Below are 23,712 nucleotides of genomic sequence, written 5' to 3'. Positions count from 1 at the left end.
TTTACACTTGAATTCCCAATAAACTAACAATTTTGGATCATCTTATAAACCTGTGTTGTTCCTCAGTTATTCCCCCTGATGGCTATGTGTCACCATTATCCAAAGTGACAATGTCAGCACTGCGTAGACAACGCGAAGCTCCAACTTCCAAGTTGTCAGTTTCTTCATAAATAAAGAACAACAGAGGAGCGGCACATTACAAAGTTCTAAAACAGATCGTTCACATTGTTATATTGTGGGGAATGTAAGCATTTACTGAATGAGTACCTATCATTTACTTTCTTATTAATATGATAGGCACTACCTAACAGGTCGCTCAGATTAGTGCGGGTTTGGAACCCCCTACAATCGTTGAGAAAAAAGAAGAAGGAAAATGCTCCGAAACTTGTCAAGCAATGGCGCTTAGCTCCTGCCCGGGAGAGCCTCCGCAGAGTGGAGCGCAGGGGGTCTCACTAGGGTCTTCGCGGAGCCCTGGGATCACAGATTTCCTATTGAGCCCCCTCACTGCTTGGTTTCATCACTACCTAACTCCTCAGATATCACAACCTGTACAGGAGCCCAGAGAAACCAAATCCCAGTACACCCTTTTTATACACCATCTTTCCAATGACAGCAAACACTGAGGAACATCGGTAATAGCATTATCTCCATTACAATGCTTTCCTGGGGCTTTATGACGTCCATGTCCCTAAATTGTCAATAGACTAATTAAGCAGGAAGAAGTGTGCCAGGCACAGTAAACCAGTGCCCATCTGCCCTGTGTATACACTGTACACACAGACAGGCACATGTTGCTAGTGTGCGCCTACAGAAACCTCTGGCAAGAAGATGCTTCTCTTTACAATACACCGCTATATAAAGCTATTTTCAACAAGTATCTTAGAGACCCCGTCACCAGAAATAACACTATTAACCAGCAGATATGGAGTTAATTTGTGGACCAACAGCGTTATTCCTGGTGACAGGTTCACTTTAAAGCTAGAGTCACACTAGTGTATAAAAATTAAAAATAAAAAGATTGGTCCTATGTTAATCTAGAAAAGTAGTATGAGTGCCATGTGACTATAATGCGATTTTTCTCAACCTTATTCCATATGACATGCGTATGCAATGTGTTTTTGTCATCTTTTACACTCTTTAATTACAGATGCTTCTCACTAAATTAGAATATCATGAAAAAGTTAATTTCAGTTCTTCAATACAAAAAGTGAAACTCATATTATATAGTCATTACAAACAGAGTGATCTATTTCATAATTTCTGTTAATGTTGATGATTATGGCTTTTACAGCCAATGAAAACCCAGAAGTCACTATCTCAGTAAATTAGAATAATTAAACAAAAAAAACACCTGAGAAGACTTCCTAAGCGTTTAAAAAGGTCCCTTAGTCTGTTTCAGTAGGGTCCACAATCATGGGGAAGACTGCTGACTTGAGAGATGTCCAGAAGGCAGTTATTGACACACTCCACAAGGAGGGTAAGCCACAAAAGATCATTGCTAAATAATAATCTTTATTTGTTATATAGCACTAACATATTCAGCAGCGCTTTAAAGTTTGCACACATTGTCATCACTGTCCTTGATGGAGTTTACAATCTAGATTCCCTATCAGTATGTCTTTGGAATGTGGGAGGAAACAGGAGAACCCGGAGGGAGCCCACGCAAACATGGGGACACCTTACAAACTCTTTGCAGATGTTGTCCTTGGTGGGATTTGAACCCAGGACCCCAGCACTGCAAGGCTGCAGTGCTAACCACTGAGCCACCGTGCTGCCCAGAAGCTGGCTGTTCATAGAGTGCACTCGCCTGACCTTAACCCCATAGAAAATCTATGGGGCATTGTCAAGAGGATGATGAGAGACACCAGACCAAACAATGCGGAGGAGCTGAGAGCTGCTATCATTTGCAACCTGGGCTTCCATAGCACCTCAGCAGTGCCACAGGCTGATCACTTCCATGCCACGCCACAATGATGGGAGTAATTGATGCAAAAGGAGCCCCAACCAAGTTTTGAGTGCATTTACTGAACATACATTTCAGCAGGCCAACATTTTGAAATCATTTGTCAAGCAGGTGTTATAATGTATTCTAAGTACTGCAGTGCACAATACCTTTCCCGGCGCCTGCGCTTTGCAGTACTTTGCCCTCAGCAGGGCAGACAAAGTACGCCTGCGCAGAAGCTGCAGCAAGACGACGTCGTCATCGTATGAAGATAGGAGGCTCCGGACCGCGACGCCCGTCGGATTGGACCCGGACTGCCCCTGGGTGAGTATAATATAACGTGTTTTTCTCCTCTTTCAGGTTACATCGGGGGCTTATCTACAGCATTACAGAATGCTGTAGATAAGCCCCTGATGTCGGTGGCCTTAGTTTATAGGCCACTTTTGGGGTGACAGATTCCCTTTAAATTTCTACATTACATCTATTTTATATCTCTATTCTATTTGAACTGTTCGGATTGTGAATTTACTGTACTTGGCTGATGAAATGTCGGGTTTCCTTTGAGATATGTGCGTAAAAATGGATGCAAAATGCATGGTCTGTGCGCTGTGCAATTTTTTCTCGCAACCACTGACTTGCATTGGCGAGTGCGATAGAATTCTCGCAATCGTAGCATGTTGCGATTTTTCTCTCAGTCCAATTTGAGATTAGCACTGACTCATTTAACATTGATCAGAGTGCATTGCACTCCTCCGTATTATACGCCAGTGTGACCGAGCCTTAACGCAACATGTCGCGCTTAAGACAAATCCAAATCCACTATCACGTAAAACGCAGGAACAGATATTTATACATACACTTGGAATTACTGTTGTTTCCGGGTTACTTCATGGAAATATGAAAAAGACACAGAGGGGCTGTGTGAGAGTTTCGGGTCGCACACTGTCCCAAGCTCCAGAAGTCATCTGGAAGCAATTATGACAGAAAGCACCAAGCGGGGGGGAGAACATCCTGTGTGTGGCGTCTGTATATAGAAAGTGATCCAATCCCAGAGCACAGGGTAGATGAATGGACAGTTTTGAAAGTAAGCAGTGAAAAATGAGCACAGAACTGAAAGAAAAAGGGCAGGTAATCCTGGAGTGGAAGCGTCATCCAACACGTACAACGTAAGCATAGACCTGCAAGCTACCAAGGCTCCTGCCATAGATGTCACAGCCAAGTCAGAAGCATGACAAAGATGCTGATTAGATGACACAATAATAACTCAATTGGGCCATCAACTGAGTCATTTCAGGACAATTTTTTTAAAGGGGTTGTCCACTCAATCTGAATGCTTGCCCTGTTAAACTAAAAACACTTATACTCCCTTACCGTGCCTATGCTGTTCCAGCAGTGTCAGCACTTGCTCTCCAGCAGCTCACGGGAGGGTGTTGTGTCACATGAGCCATGCACTCAGCGGGTGTCATTGTCCTCGTGTTCGGACATATAAGTAATCAAGAGGAAGTGAGTGGCCAGCCGCAGCTCTCATTTCCTTGTGATCACTGTGTTGACAAGTGTTGATTGGGCGCGGCACTCAAGTGACGTAAAAACCTCACGCGTAACGCAGGAGAGCGACTGTTGACACTGCTGGAACAGCGCGCCATGGCAAGTGAATAGAAGTGGTTTAATTTTCATGGGGGCAAACATTCAGATTGTAAAGGGGTTGTCCCAGTACTAGACAACCTCTCTAAAAGAAAAATATATTAATATGTACTTGAGGCTAAAAATATTTTTTTACAATTGGGTTTCATTAAACATTCGGCACCGTTTTGCTTTTACAGACTTTGTCTCCCTGTACATTCATCTTTGGTTTGATGTCGTCTATAATTATAAAGCAGATGAGAGGAGCTCAGAGAAAGTTACACGTTCCCCCCTCAGACCGTATTCAATCTGAATAGGGGGCGGACGTGCAGCACTTGGCTGAGGGAACTGTGCTCTGCAGCGCTGCAACTGAGCCTATTCGGCCGCCACTAGGAACAGCTGATAGGCGGGGGGCCAGGTGTGGTACCCCAACCAATCAGATATTGATGGCCTATCATAAGGCCAAGGTCACACCAGCATATACATTCTCTCATCTTACAGGAATCAGGTCAATTCTGCAAATCACACTCTGATCCACTTCTCTCAAACAAGGAAAAGATGGAGGAAAAAAATGTCTCCATCTTCTCCATTGTGTCAGTCAATGGAAACTGGACTGCACTCAATGTCATCTGAGTGCAATCGAATGTTACACTGACTTGCATGGCCGAATGCAATCCAAATACCAGATCATACTCGGGCACGCTGCAATTTTTTCCTTGGGCCAGCCCTGTCAAAGAAAAAATAAATGTCAGCCATGTGCACGGCCCCATAGAATAGCATTGGTCTTTTGTCGGATCACAATTTGACCAAAAATACGGTCATGTGCACAAGCCCTTGGGATAAGCCATCAATATAAAAGTCCCAGACAATGGCTTTAACTCAATCCACAGCCAGTGCAGCATGGGGGCTACAGAAAGCAAACGGTGCAATGTTTTTAGCGAAACCCCATTAGCAACCCAAGCATAAAAAAAGAGAAAAAGAACACAAAACGCCTCAAAATGTAGACAAACATTTATATTACATATGTTTTAGATCTTGTTTGTATGAATATTGTTGGTGGCCAATGAACAATGATTTTGGGAGTGAGTGCTCTATAATATGACATGCAACGGAACATTCCACAGCTATTTGCTTATTATTTTTTTATTTATCCTTTTCTACGTAAAGACAAATTAAAGAAAAATATGCATGACAGCATCGATTTCTATGGGAACTACTGTATATTTAATTTAGATCCAAAACATGACTGTGTGCATGACACCCTAAAAACTAATAGTGGTGAGATCAGCCAGTATACAGGGGAAATACAGCTCCACAAAGGGAAGCATGGAAACAATTGGTAAGCGATGCTGCTGAAGGAAGACAATACGTCGGGGCTAAACCAGAGGATATTAACTAGCGATAATAACGCGCTCCAGTACAGTGCCACCTGAGTAACTTCTATACAATGTTTGTACACAGGACAGTGACTACACAAAGGGTCCGCAGTGCCATGTCACCCCAAACCATGGAGAGATCTAACCACTGAGGGGTACAGAGCAGGTCATGGATCAGCCGATATTTGCACCTCCTCACCTTGGCCACTACCGTCTGCAAAAAAACGCAACACATACTGCAAAACCTGCTTTTAGCTGCAAACTGTTTAAAATTTGTGCCAACTTGCAAATAGCATGGTGGCCGCAATGTGTGAACTCAGCCCAATGACTGCAGCAATTGTTAACAGCATCCACCATCCACAAAATGTGGCGCTCGATACTAGTCAGGGCTTCGCCAGCCCACTGTCCGGCACACATCACCGATCTGCACTGCCAGCCACTCATTCTTATCTTCTCTCTGGGCTGTGCCCGCCTATTTCCAACATTATAACATTTTTCACTAACTCCAAACATGGTGTGAACGTTCACACTTGTCCTCAGAAAACACCAGTGGAGACACCTGGTGCACAGGCTCAGCAGACAGCTGACACAACACGCCTGAGGGACACACAACCTCCTGCAGGCATGTAGTCCAACCGGCAACGTTCACTGCACCACGAGAAGCTCTGTCCATTACCCAGAGAGTGTAACATCACACCGTCACTGTGGCTAGGGTGGGACACATCTCCAACGCTCTGTACAAGACACAGAGAGCGTTACACCATACCGTCACTGTGGCTAGGGTGGGACACATCTCCAACGCTCTGTACAAGACACATAGAGAGCGTTACACCATACCGTCACTGTGGCTAGGGTGGGACACATCTCCAACGCTCTGTACAAGACACATAGAGAGCGTTACACCATACCGTCACTGTGGCTAGGGTGGGACGCATCTCCAACGCTCTGTACAAGACACATAGAGAGTGTTACACCATACCGTCACTGTGGCTAGGGTGGGACGCATCTCCAACGCTCTGTACAAGACACATAGAGAGTGTTACACCATACCGTCACTGTGGCTAGGGTGGGACGCATCTCCAACGCTCTGTACAAGACACATAGAGAGCGTTACACCATACCGTCACTGTGGCTAGGGTGGGATGCATCCCCGACGCTCAGTACAAGACACATAGCGAGTGTAACACCATACCGTCACTGTGGCTAGGGTGGGACGCATCTCCAACGCTCTGTACAAGACACATAGAGAGTGTTACACCATACCGTCACTGTGGCTAGGGTGGGACGCATCTCCAACGCTCTGTACAAGACACATAGAGAGCGTTACACCATACCGTCACTGTGGCTAGGGTGGGACGCATCTCCAACGCTCTGTACAAGACACATAGAGAGTGTTACACCATACCGTCACTGTGGCTAGGGTGGGATGCATCCCCGACGCTCAGTACAAGACACATAGCGAGTGTAACACCATACCGTCACTGTGGCTAGGGTGGGACACATCTCCAACGCTCTGTACAAGACACAGAGAGTGTTACACCATACCGTCACTGTGGCTAGGGTGGGATGCATCCCCGACGCTCAGTACAAGACACATAGCGAGTGTAACACCATACCGTCACTGTGGCTAGGGTGGGACGCATCTCCAACGCTCTGTACAAGACACATAGAGAGTGTTACACCATACCGTCACTGTGGCTAGGGTGGGATGCATCCCCGACGCTCAGTACAAGACACATAGCGAGTGTAACACCATACCGTCACTGTGGCTAGGGTGGGACGCATCTCCAACGCTCTGTACAAGACACATAGAGAGTGTAACACCATACCGTCACTGTGGCTAGGGTGGGACAAATCTCCAACGCTCTGTACAAGACACATAGAGAGTGTAACACCATACCGTCACTGTGGCTAGGGTGGGACGCATCCCTGAAGCGCAGTACAAGACACATAGAGAGTAACATCATATTGTCACTGTGGCTAGGGTGGGACACATCTCCAACGCTCTGTACAAGACACATAGAGAGCGTTACACCATACCGTCACTGTGGCTAGGGTGGGATGCATCTCCAACGCTCTGTACAAGACACATAGAGAGCGTTACATCATACCGTCACTGTGGCTAGGGTGGGACGCATCTCCAACGCTCTGTACAAGACACATAGAGAGCGTTACACCATACCGTCACTGTGGCTAGGGTGGGACACATCTCCAACGCTCTGTACAAGACACATAGAGAGCGTTACACCATACCGTCACTGTGGCTAGGGTGGGACGCATCTCCAACGCTCTGTACAAGACACATAGAGAGCGTTACACCATACCGTCACTGTGGCTAGGGTGGGACGCATCTCCAACGCTCTGTACAAGACACATAGAGAGCGTTACACCATACCGTCACTGTGGCTAGGGTGGGACACATCTCCAACGCTCTGTACAAGACACATAGAGAGCGTTACACCATACCGTCACTGTGGCTAGGGTGGGACACATCTCCAACGCTCTGTACAAGACACATAGAGAGCGTTACACCATACCGTCACTGTGGCTAGGGTGGGACGCATCTCCAACGCTCTGTACAAGACACATAGAGAGTGTTACACCATACCGTCACTGTGGCTAGGGTGGGATGCATCCCCGACGCTCAGTACAAGACACATAGCGAGTGTAACACCATACCGTCACTGTGGCTAGGGTGGGACGCATCTCCAACGCTCTGTACAAGACACATAGAGAGTGTTACACCATACCGTCACTGTGGCTAGGGTGGGACACATCTCCAACGCTCTGTACAAGACACATAGAGAGTGTTACACCATACCGTCACTGTGGCTAGGGTGGGACACATCTCCAACGCTCTGTACAAGACACATAGAGAGTGTTACACCATACCGTCACTGTGGCTAGGGTGGGACACATCTCCAACGCTCTGTACAAGACACATAGCGAGTGTAACACCATACCGTCACTGTGGCTAGGGTGGGACACATCTCCAACGCTCTGTACAAGACACATAGAGAGCGTTACACCATACCGTCACTGTGGCTAGGGTGGGATGCATCCCCGACGCTCAGTACAAGACACATAGCGAGTGTAACACCATACCGTCACTGTGGCTAGGGTGGGATGCATCCCCGACGCTCAGTACAAGACACATAGAGAGTGTTACACCATACCGTCACTGTGGCTAGGGTGGGACGCATCTCCAACGCTCTGTACAAGACACATAGAGAGTGTTACACCATACCGTCACTGTGGCTAGGGTGGGATGCATCCCCGACGCTCAGTACAAGACACATAGCGAGTGTAACACCATACCGTCACTGTGGCTAGGGTGGGACGCATCTCCAACGCTCTGTACAAGACACATAGAGAGTGTTACACCATACCGTCACTGTGGCTAGGGTGGGACACATCTCCAACGCTCTGTACAAGACACATAGAGAGTGTTACACCATACCGTCACTGTGGCTAGGGTGGGACACATCTCCAACGCTCTGTACAAGACACATAGCGAGTGTAACACCATACCGTCACTGTGGCTAGGGTGGGACACATCTCCAACGCTCTGTACAAGACACATAGAGAGCGTTACACCATACCGTCACTGTGGCTAGGGTGGGATGCATCCCCGACGCTCAGTACAAGACACATAGCGAGTGTAACACCATACCGTCACTGTGGCTAGGGTGGGATGCATCCCCGACGCTCAGTACAAGACACATAGAGAGTGTTACACCATACCGTCACTGTGGCTAGGGTGGGACGCATCTCCAACGCTCTGTACAAGACACATAGAGAGTGTTACACCATACCGTCACTGTGGCTAGGGTGGGATGCATCCCCGACGCTCAGTACAAGACACATAGAGAGCGTTACACCATACCGTCACTGTGGCTAGGGTGGGACACATCTCCAACGCTCTGTACAAGACACATAGAGAGTGTTACACCATACCGTCACTGTGGCTAGGGTGGGATGCATCCCCGACGCTCAGTACAAGACACAGAGAGTGTTACACCATACTGTTACTGTGGCTAGGGTGGGACACATCCCCGACGCTCAGTACAAGACACATAGAGAGTGTAACACTATACCTTCACTGTGGCTAGGGTGGGACGGAACCCTGACGCTCAGTAAAAGACACATAGAGAGTAACACCATACCGTCACTGTGGCTAGAATTGGACACATCCGACGCTCAGTACAAGACACATAGAGAGTAACATCATACCGTCACTGTGGCTAGGGTGGGACGCATCCCAGACGCACAGTACAAGACACAGAGTAACACCATACTGTTACTGTGGCTAGGGTGGGACGCATCCCCGATGCTCTATGGCTACGTTCACATTTGCGTTGTGCGATGTTGCGTTGGCGACGCAATGCACAACGCAAACAAAAACGCACAAAAACGCATGCTAAAACGCATAGTTTTGCGACGCATGCGTCCTTTTTTGCCGAATTTTGGACGCAAAAAAAATGCATCTTGCTGCGTCCTCTGCGCCCTAACGCTTGCGGCAAAAAAAACGCATGCATCACAAAACGCATGGGTCGCCGCCCGGCAGAACGCAAATGTGAACGTAGCCTATACAAGACACAGAAAGAGTAACATCATACCGTCACTGTGGCTGAGCTGGGACACATCCCTGACGCTCAGTACAAGACACAGTGTATAACACCATACTGTCACTGTGGCTAGGGTGGGACGGAATCCTGACGCTCAGTACAAGACACATAGCGAGTGTAACACCATACTGTTACTGTGGCTAGGGTGGGACGCATCCCCGACGCTCTAGACACAGAAAGAGTAACATCATACCGTCACTGTGGCTAAGGTGAGACACATCCCCGACGCTCAGTACAAGACACAGAGTGTAACACCATACTGTCACTGTGGCTAGGGTGGGACGGAATCCTGACCCTCAGTACAAGACACAGAGAGTGTAACACCATACTGTCACTGTGGCTAGGGTGGGACGCTTCCCCGACGCACAGTACAAGACACAGAGAGCGTAACACCATACCGTCACTGTAGTTAGGGTGGGACGGAACCCTGACGCTCAGTAAAGAGAGAGTAACATCATACCGTCACTGTGGCTACGGTGGGACGCATTCCCGACGCACAGTACAAGACACATAGAGAGTAACATCATACCGTCACTGTGGCTAGGGTGGGACGCATCCCAGACGCACAGTACAAGACACAGAGAGTGTAACACCATACTGTTACTGTGGCTAGGGTGGGACGCTTCCCCGACGCACAGTACAAGACACATGCCCATTTCAGCCGGAGACTGATGAACAAGCTTAATGTAGACCCCCAGCCTGACGCATAAGTGCCAGTGCACCACTTTTACACTCATACATTGGCAATGCCCCAGGACTACGACATGCACATGGTTTCCTCTGCTCTCGCTTGGCTTGTGATAGGTCAAATCTACACAAACGTCAGCTTCCTATGGTGGTGTCAGGGTGAGGGCTCATACTCACCTGTGAGAAACTCAGACAGGTCTCGCACGTCAATTCCCGGCACTAAGGAGCGGAGCGTGCGGCCACATAGGAATACATGAAGCTGAACGCTCCGCTCCTGAGTGCCGGGCACTGACGTGCGAAACTCATCCGAGTTTCTCGCAGGAGAGTATGGGCCCTCGCCCACAGGAGAGTATGGGCCCTCGCCCACAGGAGAGTATGGGCCCTCGCCCACAGGAGAGTATGGGCCCTCGCCCACAGGAGAGTATGGGCCCTCGCCCACAGGAGAGTATGGGCCCTCGCCCACAGGAGAGTATGGGCCCTCGCCCACAGGAGAGTATGGGCCCTCGCCCACAGGAGAGTATGGGCCCTCGCCCACAGGAGAGTATGGGCCCTCGCCCACAGGAGAGTATGGGCCCTCGCCCACAGGAGAGTATGGGCCCTCGCCCACAGGAGAGTATGGGCCCTCGCCCACAGGAGAGTATGGGCCCTCGCCCACAGGAGAGTATGGGCCCTCGCCCACAGGAGAGTATGGGCCCTCGCCCACAGGAGAGTATGGGCCCTCGCCCACAGGAGAGTATGGGCCCTCGCCCACAGGAGAGTATGGGCCCTCGCCCACAGGAGAGTATGGGCCCTCGCCCACAGGAGAGTATGGGCCCTCGCCCACAGGAGAGTATGGGCCCTCGCCCACAGGAGAGTATGGGCCCTCGCCCACAGGAGAGTATGGGCCCTCGCCCACAGGAGAGTATGGGCCCTCGCCCACAGGAGAGTATGGGCCCTCGCCCACAGGAGAGTATGGGCCCTCGCCCACAGGAGAGTATGGGCCCTCGCCCACAGGAGAGTATGGGCCCTCGCCCACAGGAGAGTATGGGCCCTCGCCCACAGGAGAGTATGGGCCCTCGCCCACAGGAGAGTATGGGCCCTCGCCCACAGGAGAGTATGGGCCCTCGCCCACAGGAGAGTATGGGCCCTCGCCCACAGGAGAGTATGGGCCCTCGCCCACAGGAGAGTATGGGCCCTCGCCCACAGGAGAGTATGGGCCCTCGCACACAGGAGAGTATGGGCCCTCGCACACAGGAGAGTATGGGCCCTCGCACACAGGAGAGTATGGGCCCTCGCACACAGGAGAGTATGGGCCCTCGCACACAGGAGAGTATGGGCCCTCGCACACAGGAGAGTATGGGCCCTCGCACACAGGAGAGTATGGGCCCTCGGGCCCTCGCACACAGGAGAGTATGGGCCCTCCCCCACAGGCAGGACCACTAGGCCTCACAATTGTCACACAACGTGGAGAGGTAGCCATGAGCTCAATGATGAGACAACCGCTGCTCAATCCCTAGGTTTCCCCCTTTTACAATTAGAAAAACGACACTCGGCTCTGACGCCGTCCCAGCAGTGTCGGCACTGGCTCTCCCAGGGATGGCACGGCCATTTATGCCACACAATCCCTGTGGTCAAGTCAGCGCTGGCTTCACTCTCCCCGCCTTCGGACGGATCACACACATCTGGAGGAAGTGAGAGCTGCCACAGGGATCACATGACAAAATGTCACCCAATCATGGGGGGAGCCAGTGACAACACTGCTTGAAAGTCACGGTAGGAAAGTGTTACAGAGAGACAGATGACCAAGTAGTGGACGCCCTCTAAGTAGCCTAGACCGTTATTAGTCCAGTCTTGTAGATACACTGGCGGATGAAGTAAATGTTTGAGCAGCGCTGACTCCGCCCTCCCCGTACTAGCCCCGCCCACGCGGAGCCGTACCTTCAGGTAGTCGTTCTCGGAGCGCAGCTCGTCCATCTCCCGCAGCAGGCTCTCGGTGCCCCCGTCCAGAAGGTCCTCGGTCAGGTCGGAGAAGGCCATGGAGGTGCTGGGGGGCAGCCGGCTGGAGGCCGCAGACACAGCGCCCTCCTCGCTGCTCGCCCGGCTGCTGCTGTTCTCCTCCGAGGCACAGGACCCTTCAGAGCTGCTGTCCGTCGCCCGCCTGGTCCCCGGGACCTTACCCTTCCCTCCGCTCCGGGCAGCGGGGACAGCCTGCTTCTTGGTGCCAGGAGAAAGGAGCGGGCGGCGCGGTCCTGGGGGGATGACGCTGAGCGACACGGGGGAAGACCTGCGAGGCTTAGACAGAGACCACCCGGTTAGGTCCTTAGGGCGGGCCGGGGATGGGGCCCGGTTTAGCTTCTTTTTTTCGGGTACCGGGGGAGGAGCACCCCCTCCGGGCCCCGCCGGCTCCATCACTGCCCCGGTAGCTCGGGGATATCTGCGGCTCGGCTCTGAACAGATATTCCGCTAATAGCGCAGGGGTCCCGGACACACGATAGGAAGTCTACTGCCGATGCGTGCACCCTCCCCGGGGCTGTCAATGGTACTGCCCGCTGTTCGCTCCAGTATAACGGCCGCTGATGTGTCTGCTGTGCGCATCGGATTCAGCTACTGCTGGGAGGAGGAGGCGCCGGAGCAGAGGACCGGCCCAAACCAGGGAGGAGGAGGAGACGCCGCAGCAGAGGACCGGCCCAAACCAGAGAAGGGGAGGAGGCGCCGGAGCAGAGGACCGGCCCAAACCAGAGAGGGGGAGGAGGCGCCGGAGCAGAGGACCGGCCCAAACCAGAGAGGAGGAGGAGGCGCCGGAGCAGAGGACCGGCCCAAACCAGAAAGGGGGAGGAGGCGCCGGAGCAGAGGACCGGCCCAAACCAGAGAGGGGGAGGAGGCGCCGGAGCAGAGGACCGGCCCAAACCAGAGAAGGGGAGGAGGCGCCGGAGCAGAGGACCGGCCCAAACCAGAAAGGGGGAGGAGGCGCCGGAGCAGAGGATCGGCCCAAACCAGAGAGGGGGAGGAGGCGCCGGAGCAGAGGACCGGCCCAAACCAGAGAAGGGGAGGAGGCGCCGGACCAGAGGACCGGCCCAAACCAGAGAGGGGGAGGAGGCGGCGGAGCAGAGGACCGGCCCAAACCAGAGAGGAGGAGGAGGCGCCGGAGCAGAGGACCGGCCCAAACCAGAAAGGGGGAGGAGGCGCCGGAGCAGAGGACCGGCCCAAACCAGAGAGGGGGAGGAGGCGCCGGAGCAGAGGACCGGCCCAAACCAGAGAAGGGGAGGAGGCGCCGGAGCAGAGGACCGGCCCAAACCAGAAAGGGGGAGGAGGCGCCGGAGCAGAGGATCGGCCCAAACCAGAGAGGGGGAGGAGGCGCCGGAGCAGAGGACCGGCCCAAACCAGAGAAGGGGAGGAGGCGCCGGAGCAGAGGACCGGCCCAAACCAGAGAGGGGGAGGAGGCGGCGGAGCAGAGGACCGGCCCAAACCAGAGAGGGGGAGGAGGCGCCGGAGCAGAGGACCGGCCCAAACCAGAGAAGGGGAGGAGGCGCCGGAGCAGAGGACCGGCCCAAACCAGAAAGGGGGAGGAGGCGCCGGAGCAGAGGACCGGCCCAAACCAGAGAGGGGGAGGAGACGCCGGAGCAGAGGACCGGCCCAAACCAGAGAGGGGGAGGAGGCGCCGGAGCAGAGGACCGGCCCAAACCAGAGAGGGGGAGGAGACGCCGGAGCAGAGGACCGGCCCAAACCAGAGAGGGGGAGGAGGCGCCGGAGCAGAGGACCGGCCCAAACCAGAGAGGGGGAGGAGGCGCCGGAGCAGAGGACCGGCCCAAACCAGAGAAGGGGAGGAGGTGCAGGAGCAGAGGACCGGCCCAAACCAGAGAGGGGGAGGAGGCGCCGGAGCAGAGGACCGGCCCAAACCAGAGAGGGGGAGGAGGCGGCGGAGCAGAGGACCGGCCCAAACCAGAGAGGGGGAGGAGACGCCGGAGCAGAGGACCGGCCCAAACCAGAGAGGGGGAGGAGGCGCCGGAGCAGAGGAAAGGCCCAAACCAGAAAGGGGGAGGAGGCGCCGGACCAGAGGACCGGCCCAAACCAGAGAGGGGGAGGAGGCGGCGGAGCAGAGGACCGGCCCAAACCAGAGAGGGGGAGGAGACGCTGAAGCAGAGGACCGGCCCAAACCAGAGAGAGGGGGAGGAGGCGCCGTAGCAGAGGACCGGCCCAAACCAGGGAGGAGGAGGAGGCGCCGGAGGAGAGGACCGGCCCAAACCAGGGAGGAGGAGGAGGCGCCGGAGCAGAGGACCGGCCCAAACCAGAGAGGGGGAGGAGGCGGCGGAGCAGAGGACCGGCCCAAACCAGGGAGGAGGAGGAGGCGCCGGAGCAGAGGACAGGCCCAAACCAGGGAGGGGGAGGAGGCGGCGGAGCAGAGGACCGGCCCAAACCAGAGAGGGGGAGGAGGCGCCGGAGCAGAGGACCGGCCCAAACCAGGGAGGAGGAGGAGGCGGCGGAGCAGAGGACCGGCCCAAACCAGGGAGGAGGAGGAGGCGCCGGAGCAGAGGACCGGCCCAAACCAGAGAGGGGGAGGAGGCGGCGGAGCAGAGGACCAGCCCAAACCAGAGAGGGGGAGGAGGCGGAGCAGAGGACCGGCCCAAACCAGAGAGGGGGAGGAGGCGGCGGAGCAGAGGACCAGCCCAAACCAGAGAGGGGGAGGAGGCGCCGGAGCAGAGGACCAGCCCAAACCAGAGAGGGGGAGGAGGCGCCGGAGCAGAGGAAAAGCCCAAACCAGAGAGAAGGAGGAGGCGGCGGAGCAAAGGACCGGCCCAAACAAGAGAGGGGGAGGAGGCGGCAGAGCAGAGGACCGGCCCAAACCAGAGAGGGGGAGGAGGCGGCGGAGCAGAGGACCGGCCCAAACCAGAGAGGGGGAGGAGGCGCCGTACCAGAGGACCGGCCCAAACCAGAGAGGGGGAGGAGGCGCCGGAGCAGAGGAAAAGCCCAAACCAGAGAGGTGGGAGGAGGCGCCGGAGCAGAGGACCGGCCCAAACAAGAGAGGGGGAGGAGGCGGCAGAGCAGAGGACCGGCCCAAACCAGAGAGGGGGAGGAGGCGGCGGAGCAGAGGACCGGCCCAAACCAGAGAGGGGGAGGAGGCGCCGTACCAGAGGACCGGCCCAAACCAGAGAGGGGGAGGAGGCGGCGGAGCAGAGGACCGGCCCAAACCAGAGAGGGGGAGGAGGCGCCGGACCAGAGGACCGGCCCAAACCAGAGAGGGGGAGGAGGCGGCGGAGCAGAGGACCGGCCCAAACCAGAGAGGGGGAGGAGGCGGCGGAGCAGAGGACCGGCCCAAACCAGAGAGGGGGAGGAGGCGCCGGAGCAGAGGACCAGCCCAAACCAGAGAGGGGGAGGAGGCGCCGGAGCAGAGGAAAAGCCCAAACCAGAGAGAGGGAGGAGGCGGCGGAGCAAAGGACCGGCCCAAACCAGAGAGGGGGAGGAGGCGCCGGAGCAGAGGACCGGCCCAAACAAGAGAGGGGGAGGAGGCGGCGGAGCAGAGGACCGGCCCAAACCAGAGAGGGGGAGGAGGCGGCGGAGCAGAGGACCGGCCCAAACCAGAGAGGGGGAGGAGGCGCCGGACCAGAGGACCGGCCAAAACCAGAGAGGGGGAGGAGGCGGCGGAGCAGAGGACCGGCCCAAACCAGAGAGGGGGAGGAGGCGCCGGACCAGAGGACCGGCCCAAACCAGAGAGGGGGAGGAGGCGGCGGAGCAGAGGACCGGCCCAAACCAGAGAGGGGGAGGAGGTGGCGGAGCAGAGGACCGGCCCAAACCAGAGAGGGGGAGGAGGCGCTGGAGCAGAGGACCGGCCCAAACCAGGGTGGAGGAGGAGGCGCCGTAGCAGAGGACCGGCCCAAACCAGGGAGGAGGAGGCGCCGTAGCAGAGGGCCGGCCCAAACCAAGGAGGAGGAGGCGGCACATCCTGCAGCAGCTACAGGCTGGAGACTGCTTTTGTAAGGCTACTTTCACACTGGGTGTGATTCTAGATTAAAAATTAACTTTTAATAAACTCGTTAAAAAATGGTAGACCCAAATAATCAAAACACATAAAGGACTCACAGTACGTCACATTTCAAAAGAAGAAATGCCAATATCACAAATAAATCGAACTGCCTCAGACCTCAATATCCCAAAATCCCTATGAATAAATCTATCATGGGAACATAAAGGTCCGATATCAGCTGGCAGTGCGAAAAAACATCAAATTTCACATCACCTGGTCATTTGGCAGATCAGACCACATATGCTCTTTATATATGCATCTATTATTAGCAATGACCGCTCAAAATGGTGTGTGAAAGGAAAAAAAAAAAAGTGAACAGTTTCACCCTATAGCGAATTAATGACCGTTTTTATCTGGTGTAAAGACTGGGGAGATGGCACATCATTATCCATACAAATACCCCATCATAGAATATCACCAGTTTTTATATAATGACCCCCAATGCAAAGTAACGAAAAGGTATACTTCCCTACGCGTTTCGTTTTTCTCTACTCATTCATCAGGGGAAGATTCCTGTAATTCTCCATTGAGATAGGAGGAGCAAGACGGGGTGCTGTGACGGTCCCCGTCTTGCTCCTCCTATCTCAATGGAGAATTACAGGAATCTTCCCCTGATGAGTAGAGAAAAACGAAACGCGTAGGGAAGTATACCTTTTCGTTACTTTGCATTGGGGGTCATTATATAAAAACTGGTGATATTCTATGATGGGGTATTTGTATGGATAATGATGTGCCATCTCCCCAGTCTTTACACCAGATAAAAACGGTCATTAATTCGCTATAGGGTGAAACTGTTCACTTTTTTTTTTTTCCTTTCACACACCATTTTGAGCGGTCATTGCTAATAATAGATGCATATATAAAGAGCATATGTGGTCTGATCTGCCAAATGACCAGGTGATGTGAAATTTGATGTTTTTTCGCACTGCCAGCTGATATCGGACCTTTATGTTCCCATGATAGATTTATTCATAGGGATTTTGGGATATTGAGGTCTGAGGCAGTTCGATTTATTTGTGATATTGGCATTTCTTCTTTTGAAATGTGACGTACTGTGAGTCCTTTATGTGTTTTGATTATTTGGGTCTACCATTTTTTAACGAGTTTATTAAAAGTTAATTTTTAATCTAGAATCACACCCTGCTTTTTATACTATATTATTGATTGGTGGTCACAGCTTTTTCAGAGACTACTTTCACACTGGCGTTTTTTGCCAGACGTCGCAATGCGTCGTTTATTGGCAAAAAACGCATCCTGCAAAGTTGTTTGCAGGATGCGTTTTTGCCCCATAGATTAACATTATCGACGCTTTGCCACACGTCGCAACCGTCGTGCGACGGTTGCGCCGTGTTGTGACGGACCGCCGGGAGCAAAAAGCGATACATGTAACGTGTACATAACGATACATAACGATACATGTAAAAAACATGTTACATGTAACGTTTTTTGCTCCTGACGGACCGCTTTTTCCGACCGCGCATGCGCGGCCGGAACTCCGCACCCACCTCCCCGCACCTCACAATGGGGCAGCGGATGTGCCGGAGAAATGCATCCGCTGCACCCGTTGTGCAGTGCGTCAAACGCTAGCGTCGGAATTGCGACGGGGAGATTCCGACGCTAGTGTGAAAGTAGTCTATGGGAGGCTCATACATGGGGTGCACATTTTGGGGAGTGCTGTGTATGGGGGGCTCGGCTCATACATGGGGTGCACATACTGGGGAGTGCTGTGTATGGGAGGCTCTTCTCATACATGGTGTGCTGTGTATGGAGGGCTCGGCTCATACATGGCGCGCACATACTGGGGGAGTGCTGTGTATGGGAGGCTCGGCTCATACATGGGGTGCACATACTGGAAGGGGTGCTGTGTATGGGAGGCTCGGCTCATATATGGGGTGCACATACTGGGGAGTGCTGTGTATGGGGGCTCGGCTCATACATGGGCGCACATACTGGGGGAGTCCTGTGCATGGGAGGCTCATACATGGGGCGCACATACTGGGGAGTGCTGTATATGGGAGGCTCATACATGGGGCGCACATACTGGAAGGGGTGCTGTGTATGGGAGGCTCGGCTCATACATGGGGTACACATACTGGATGGGGTGTGTTGTGAATTCTGTTGTCGAGCTCCCTCCTGTGGTCATGAATGGTACTTCGGTGAGTTCGGTCCGTGGGCTCCCTCTGGTGGCTGTGAGTGGAGCTGCTGCTTCTGAGGTTCCTTACACAGATGACGTGGTTTATCCTTTGGTTGGCTTCTCTATTTAACTCCACTCAGATCGTTTCTCCATGCCAGCTGTCAATGTTTTAGCATTGGTTCAGTTCGCTCCTGGATCTGTCTGGTGTCCTGTCTTCTCCTGCAGAAGCTAAGTTCCTGATTGTTATTATTATGCTTGTTTCTTTGTCCAGCTGGTTATCTTGATTTTGTCTTGCTAGCTGGAAGCTCTGGGATGCAGGGTGGCACCCCCGCACCGTGAGTCGGTGCGGAGGACCCTTTTGCACACTCTGCGTGGTCTTTTGTAGGTTTTTGAATTGACCACATAGATTCCTTTCCTATCCTCTGTCTATTTAGTAAGTCGTGTCTCCCTTTGCTGAAACCTATCTCATTTCTGCGTTTGTGACTTTCATCTTTACTCACAGTCATTACATGTGGGGGGCTGCCTATTCCTTTGGGGAATTTCTCTGAGGCAAGGTAGGCTTTATTTTCTTCTCTAGGGCTAGCTAGCTCTGAGGCTGTGACGAGGTGTCTAGGGAGCGTCAGGAGCGCTCCACGGCTATTTCTAGTGTGTGCGATAGGATTAGGGCTTGCGGTCAGCAGAGCTCCCACATCCCAGAGCTCGTCCTGTATGAGTTTAACTATCAGGTCGGGTGCTCCTAACCACCAGGTCATAACAGGGGTGCTGTGTATGGGAGGCTCGGCTCATACATGGGGTGCACATTCCGGTGGAGTGCTGTGTATGGGAGGCTCGGCTCATACATGGGGTGCACATACTGGAGAGTGCTGTGTATGGGAGGCTCGGATCATACATGGGGTGCACATACTGGGGAGTGCTGTGTATGGGGACTCGCCTCATACATGGGCGCACATACTGGTGGACTGCTGTGTATGGGAGGCTCATACATGGGGCGCACATACTGGGGAGTGCTGTGTATGGGAGGCTCATACATGAGGCGCACATACTGGGGAGTGCTGTGTATGGGGGCTCATACATGGGGCGCACATACTGGGGGAGTGCTGTGTATGGGAGGTTCATACATGGGGTGCACATACTGGGGAGTGCTGTGTATGGGAGGCTCGGATCATACATGGGCCGCACATACTGGGGGAGTGCTGTGTATGGGAGGTTCATACATGGGGTGCACATACTGGGGAGTGCTGTGTATGGGAGGCTCGGATCATACATGCGGTGCACATACTGGGGGAGTGCTGTGTATGGTAGGCTCATACATGGGGCGCACATACTGGGGTAGTCCTGTGTATGGGAGGCTCATACATGGGGCGCACATACTGGGGAGTGCTGTGTATGGGAGGCTCATACATGGGGCGCACATACTGTGGGAGTGCTGTGTATGGGAGGCTCGGCTCATACATGGGGTGCACATACTTGAAGGGGTGCTGTGTATGGGGGTCTCGGCTCATACATGGGGTGCACATACTGGAGAGGGCTGTGTATGGGAGGCTCGGCTCATACATGGGGCGCACATACTGGGGAGTGCTGTGTATGGGAGGCTCGGCTCCTACATGGGGTGTACATACTGGGGAGTGATGTGTATGGGAGGCTCAGCTCATACATGGGGTGCACATACTGGGAGAGTGCTGTGCATGGGAGGCTCAGCTCATACATGGGGTGCACAAACTGGGGGAGTGCTGTGTATGGGAGGCTCAGCTCATACATGGGGTGTACATACTGGGGAGTGATGTGTATGGGAGGCTCAGCTCATACATGGGGTGCACATACTGGGGAGTGCTGTGTATAGGGGGCTCGGCTCATACATGGTGTGCACATACTGGGGAGTGCTGTGTATGGGAGTCTCAACTCATACATGGGATGCACATACTGGGCGAGTGCTGTGTATGGGAAGCTCATACATGGGGCGCACATACTGGGGAGTGCTGTGTATGGGAGGCTCATACATGGGGCGCACATACTGGGGGAGTGCTGTGTATGGGAGGCTCGGCTCATACATGGGGTGCACATACTTGAAGGGGTGCTGTGTATGGGGGGCTCGGCTCATACATGGGGTGCACATACTGGGGAGTGCTGTGTATGGGAGGCTCGGCTCATACATGGGGCGCACATACTGGGGGAGTGCTGTGTATGCGAGGCTCGGCTCCCACATGGGGTCCACATACTGGGGGAGTGCTGTGCATGGGAGGCTCAGCTCATACATGGGGTGCACATACTGGGGGAGTGCTGTGTATGCGAGGTTCTGCTCATACATGGGGTGCACATACTGGGGAGTGCTGTGTATGGGAGTCTCAGCTCATACATGGGATGCACATACTGGGGGAGTGCTGTGTATGGGAGGCTCATACATGGGGTGCACATACTGGGGTGGTGCTGTGTATGGGAGGCTCAGCTCATACATGGGGTGCACATACTGGGGAGTGCTGTGTATGGGGGGCTCGGCTCATACATGGGGTGCACATACTGGGGAGTGCTGTGTATGGGAGTCTCAGCTCATACATGGGATGCACATAATGGGGGAGTGCTGTGTATGGGAGTCTGTTATGGCTGGCAATCAGGCAACACAGCGTGCAATAATCAGCGCACATACAGAGATCTGGCAATAACCAAAAACAATAGGACGAGCTCTGAGACGTGGAATCTCTGTAGACTGCAGTACCTGATCTATCCTCACACAACTATAAGCAGCAGTGGATTGCGCCTATCACTACCTATGCAACTCGGCACTGCCTGAGGAGCTGACTAGCCTGAAGATAGAAATACAAGCCTGACTTACCTCAGAGAAATACCCCAAAGGAATAGGCAGCCCCCCACATATAATGACTGTTAGCAAGATGAAAAGACAAACGTAGGAATGAAATAGATTCAGCAAAGTGAGGCCCGATATTCTAGACAGAGCGAGGATAGCAAAGAGAACTATGCAGTCTACAAAAAACCCTAAAACGAAAACCACGCAAAGGGGCAAAAAGACCCACCGTGCCGAACTAACAGCACGGCGGTGCACCCCTTTGCTTCTCAGAGCTTCCAGCAAAAGTTAATAGCAAGCTGGACAGAAAAAACAGAAAACAGACTAGAAGCACTTATCTAGCAGAGCAGCAGGCCCAAGGAAAGATGCAGTAGCTCAGATCCAACACTGGAACATTGACAAGGAGCAAGGAAGACAGACTCAGGTGGAGCTAAATAGCAAGGCAGCCAACGAGCTCACCAAAACACCTGAGGGAGGAAGCCCAGAGACTGCAATACCACTTGTGACCACAGAAGTGAACTCAGCCACAGAATTCACAACAGTACCCCCCCCTTGAGGAGGGGTCACCGAACCCTCACCAGAACCCCCAGGCCGACCAGGATGAGCCACATGAAAGGCACGAACAAGATCTGGGGCATGGACATCAGAGGCAAAAACCCAGGAATTATCTTCCTGAGCATAACCCTTCCATTTGACCAGATACTGGAGTTTCCGTCTAGAGACACGAGAATCCAAAATCTTCTCCACAATATACTCCAATTCCCCCTCTACCAAAACAGGGGCAGGAGGCTCCACAGATGGAACCATAGGTGCCACGTATCTCCTCAACAACGACCTATGGAATACATTATGTATGGAAAAGGAGTCTGGGAGGGTCAGACGAAAAGACACCGGATTGAGAATCTCAGAAATCCTATACGGACCAATAAAACGAGGTTTAAATTTAGGAGAGGAAACCTTCATAGGAATATGACGAGAAGATAACCAAACCAGATCCCCAACACGAAGTCGGGGTCCCACACGGCGTCTGCGATTAGCGAAAAGCTGAGCCTTCTCCTGGGACAAGGTCAAATTGTCCACTACCTGAGTCCAGATCTGCTGCAACCTGTCCACCACAGAATCCACACCAGGACAGTCCGAAGACTCAACCTGTCCTGAAGAGAAACGAGGATGGAACCCAGAATTGCAGAAAAATGGAGAGACCAAGGTAGCCGAGCTGGCCCGATTATTAAGGGCGAACTCAGCCAACGGCAAAAATGACACCCAATCATCCTGGTCAGCGGAAACAAAACATCTCAGATATGTTTCCATGGTCTGATTGGTTCGTTCGGTCTGGCCATTAGTCTGAGGATGGAAGGCCGAGGAGAAAGATAGGTCAATGCCCATCCTACCACAAAAGGCCCGCCAGAACCTCGAGACAAACTGGGAACCTCTGTCAGAAACAATATTCTCAGGAATGCCATGCAAACGAACCACATGCTGGAAGAACAAAGGCACCAAATCAGAGGAGGAAGGCAATTTAACCAAGGGCACCAGATGGACCATTTTAGAAAAGCGATCACAGACCACCCAAATGACCGACATTTTTTGAGAAACGGGAAGGTCAGAAATGAAATCCATCGAAATATGTGTCCAAGGCCTCTTCGGGACCGGCAAGGGCAAAAGCAACCCACTGGCACGTGAACAGCAGGGCTTAGCCCTAGCACAAATTCCACAGGACTGCACAAAAGCACGCACATCCCGTGACAGAGACGGCCACCAGAAGGATCTAGCAACCAACTCCCTGGTACCAAAGATTCCTGGATGACCGGCCAGCACCGAACAATGAAGTTCAGAGATAACTTTACTAGTCCACCTATCAGGGACGAACAGTTTCTCGGCCGGACAACGATCAGGTTTATTAGCCTGAAATTTCTGCAACACTCTCCGCAAATCAGGGGAGATGGCAGACACAATGATTCCTTCCTTGAGGATACTCGCCGGCTCAGATAACCCCGGAGAGTCGGGCACAAAACTCCTAGACAGAGCATCCGCCTTCACATTTTTAGAGCCCGGAAGGTATGAAATCACAAAATCAAAACGAGCAAAAAACAACGACCAACGGGCCTGTCTAGGATTCAAGCGCTTGGCAGACTCAAGATAAGTAAGGTTCTTATGATCAGTCAAAACCACCACGCGATGCTTAGCACCCTCAAGCCAATGACGCCACTCCTCGAATGCCCACTTCATGGCCAGCAACTCTCGGTTGCCCACATCATAATTACGCTCAGCAGCAGAAAATTTCCTGGAAAAGAAAGCACATGGTTTGAACACTGAGCAACCAGAACCTCTCTGTGACAAAACCGCCCCTGCACCAATCTCAGAAGCATCAACCTCGACCTGGAACGGAAGAGAAACATCAGGTTGACACAACACAGGGGCACAGCAAAAACGACGCCTCAACTCCTGAAAAGCTTCCACGGCAGCAGAAGACCAATTAACCAAATCAGCACCCTTCTTGGTCAAATCGGTCAATGGTCTGGCAATGCTA

At 53.1% G+C, this 23,712-nt stretch overlaps 1 protein-coding gene across 3 annotated transcripts in view; it reads right to left on the bottom strand.

The window, feature by feature from the left end:
• MTCL2 (microtubule crosslinking factor 2) overlaps positions 1 to 12,865 on the bottom strand; it is a 120,066-nt gene extending 107,201 nt beyond the window's left edge. For all 3 annotated transcript variants that reach the window (XM_069752127.1, XM_069752129.1, XM_069752128.1), the window contains exon 1: positions 12,171 to 12,865. In XM_069752127.1, coding sequence (XP_069608228.1) covers positions 12,171 to 12,641 — 471 coding nt within the window. In that variant the 5' untranslated portion in view covers positions 12,642 to 12,865. The remainder of the gene's footprint in view (positions 1 to 12,170) is intronic.
• Positions 12,866 to 23,712: the final 10,847 nt, after the last annotated feature.

Source organism: Ranitomeya imitator, chromosome 2 (assembly GCF_032444005.1).
Source record: "Ranitomeya imitator isolate aRanImi1 chromosome 2, aRanImi1.pri, whole genome shotgun sequence".
NCBI classification, from domain to species: domain Eukaryota; kingdom Metazoa; phylum Chordata; class Amphibia; order Anura; family Dendrobatidae; genus Ranitomeya; species Ranitomeya imitator.
Note: the sequence above shows the minus strand (reverse complement) of the source record. Positions and strands in the feature narration are given on the sequence as shown.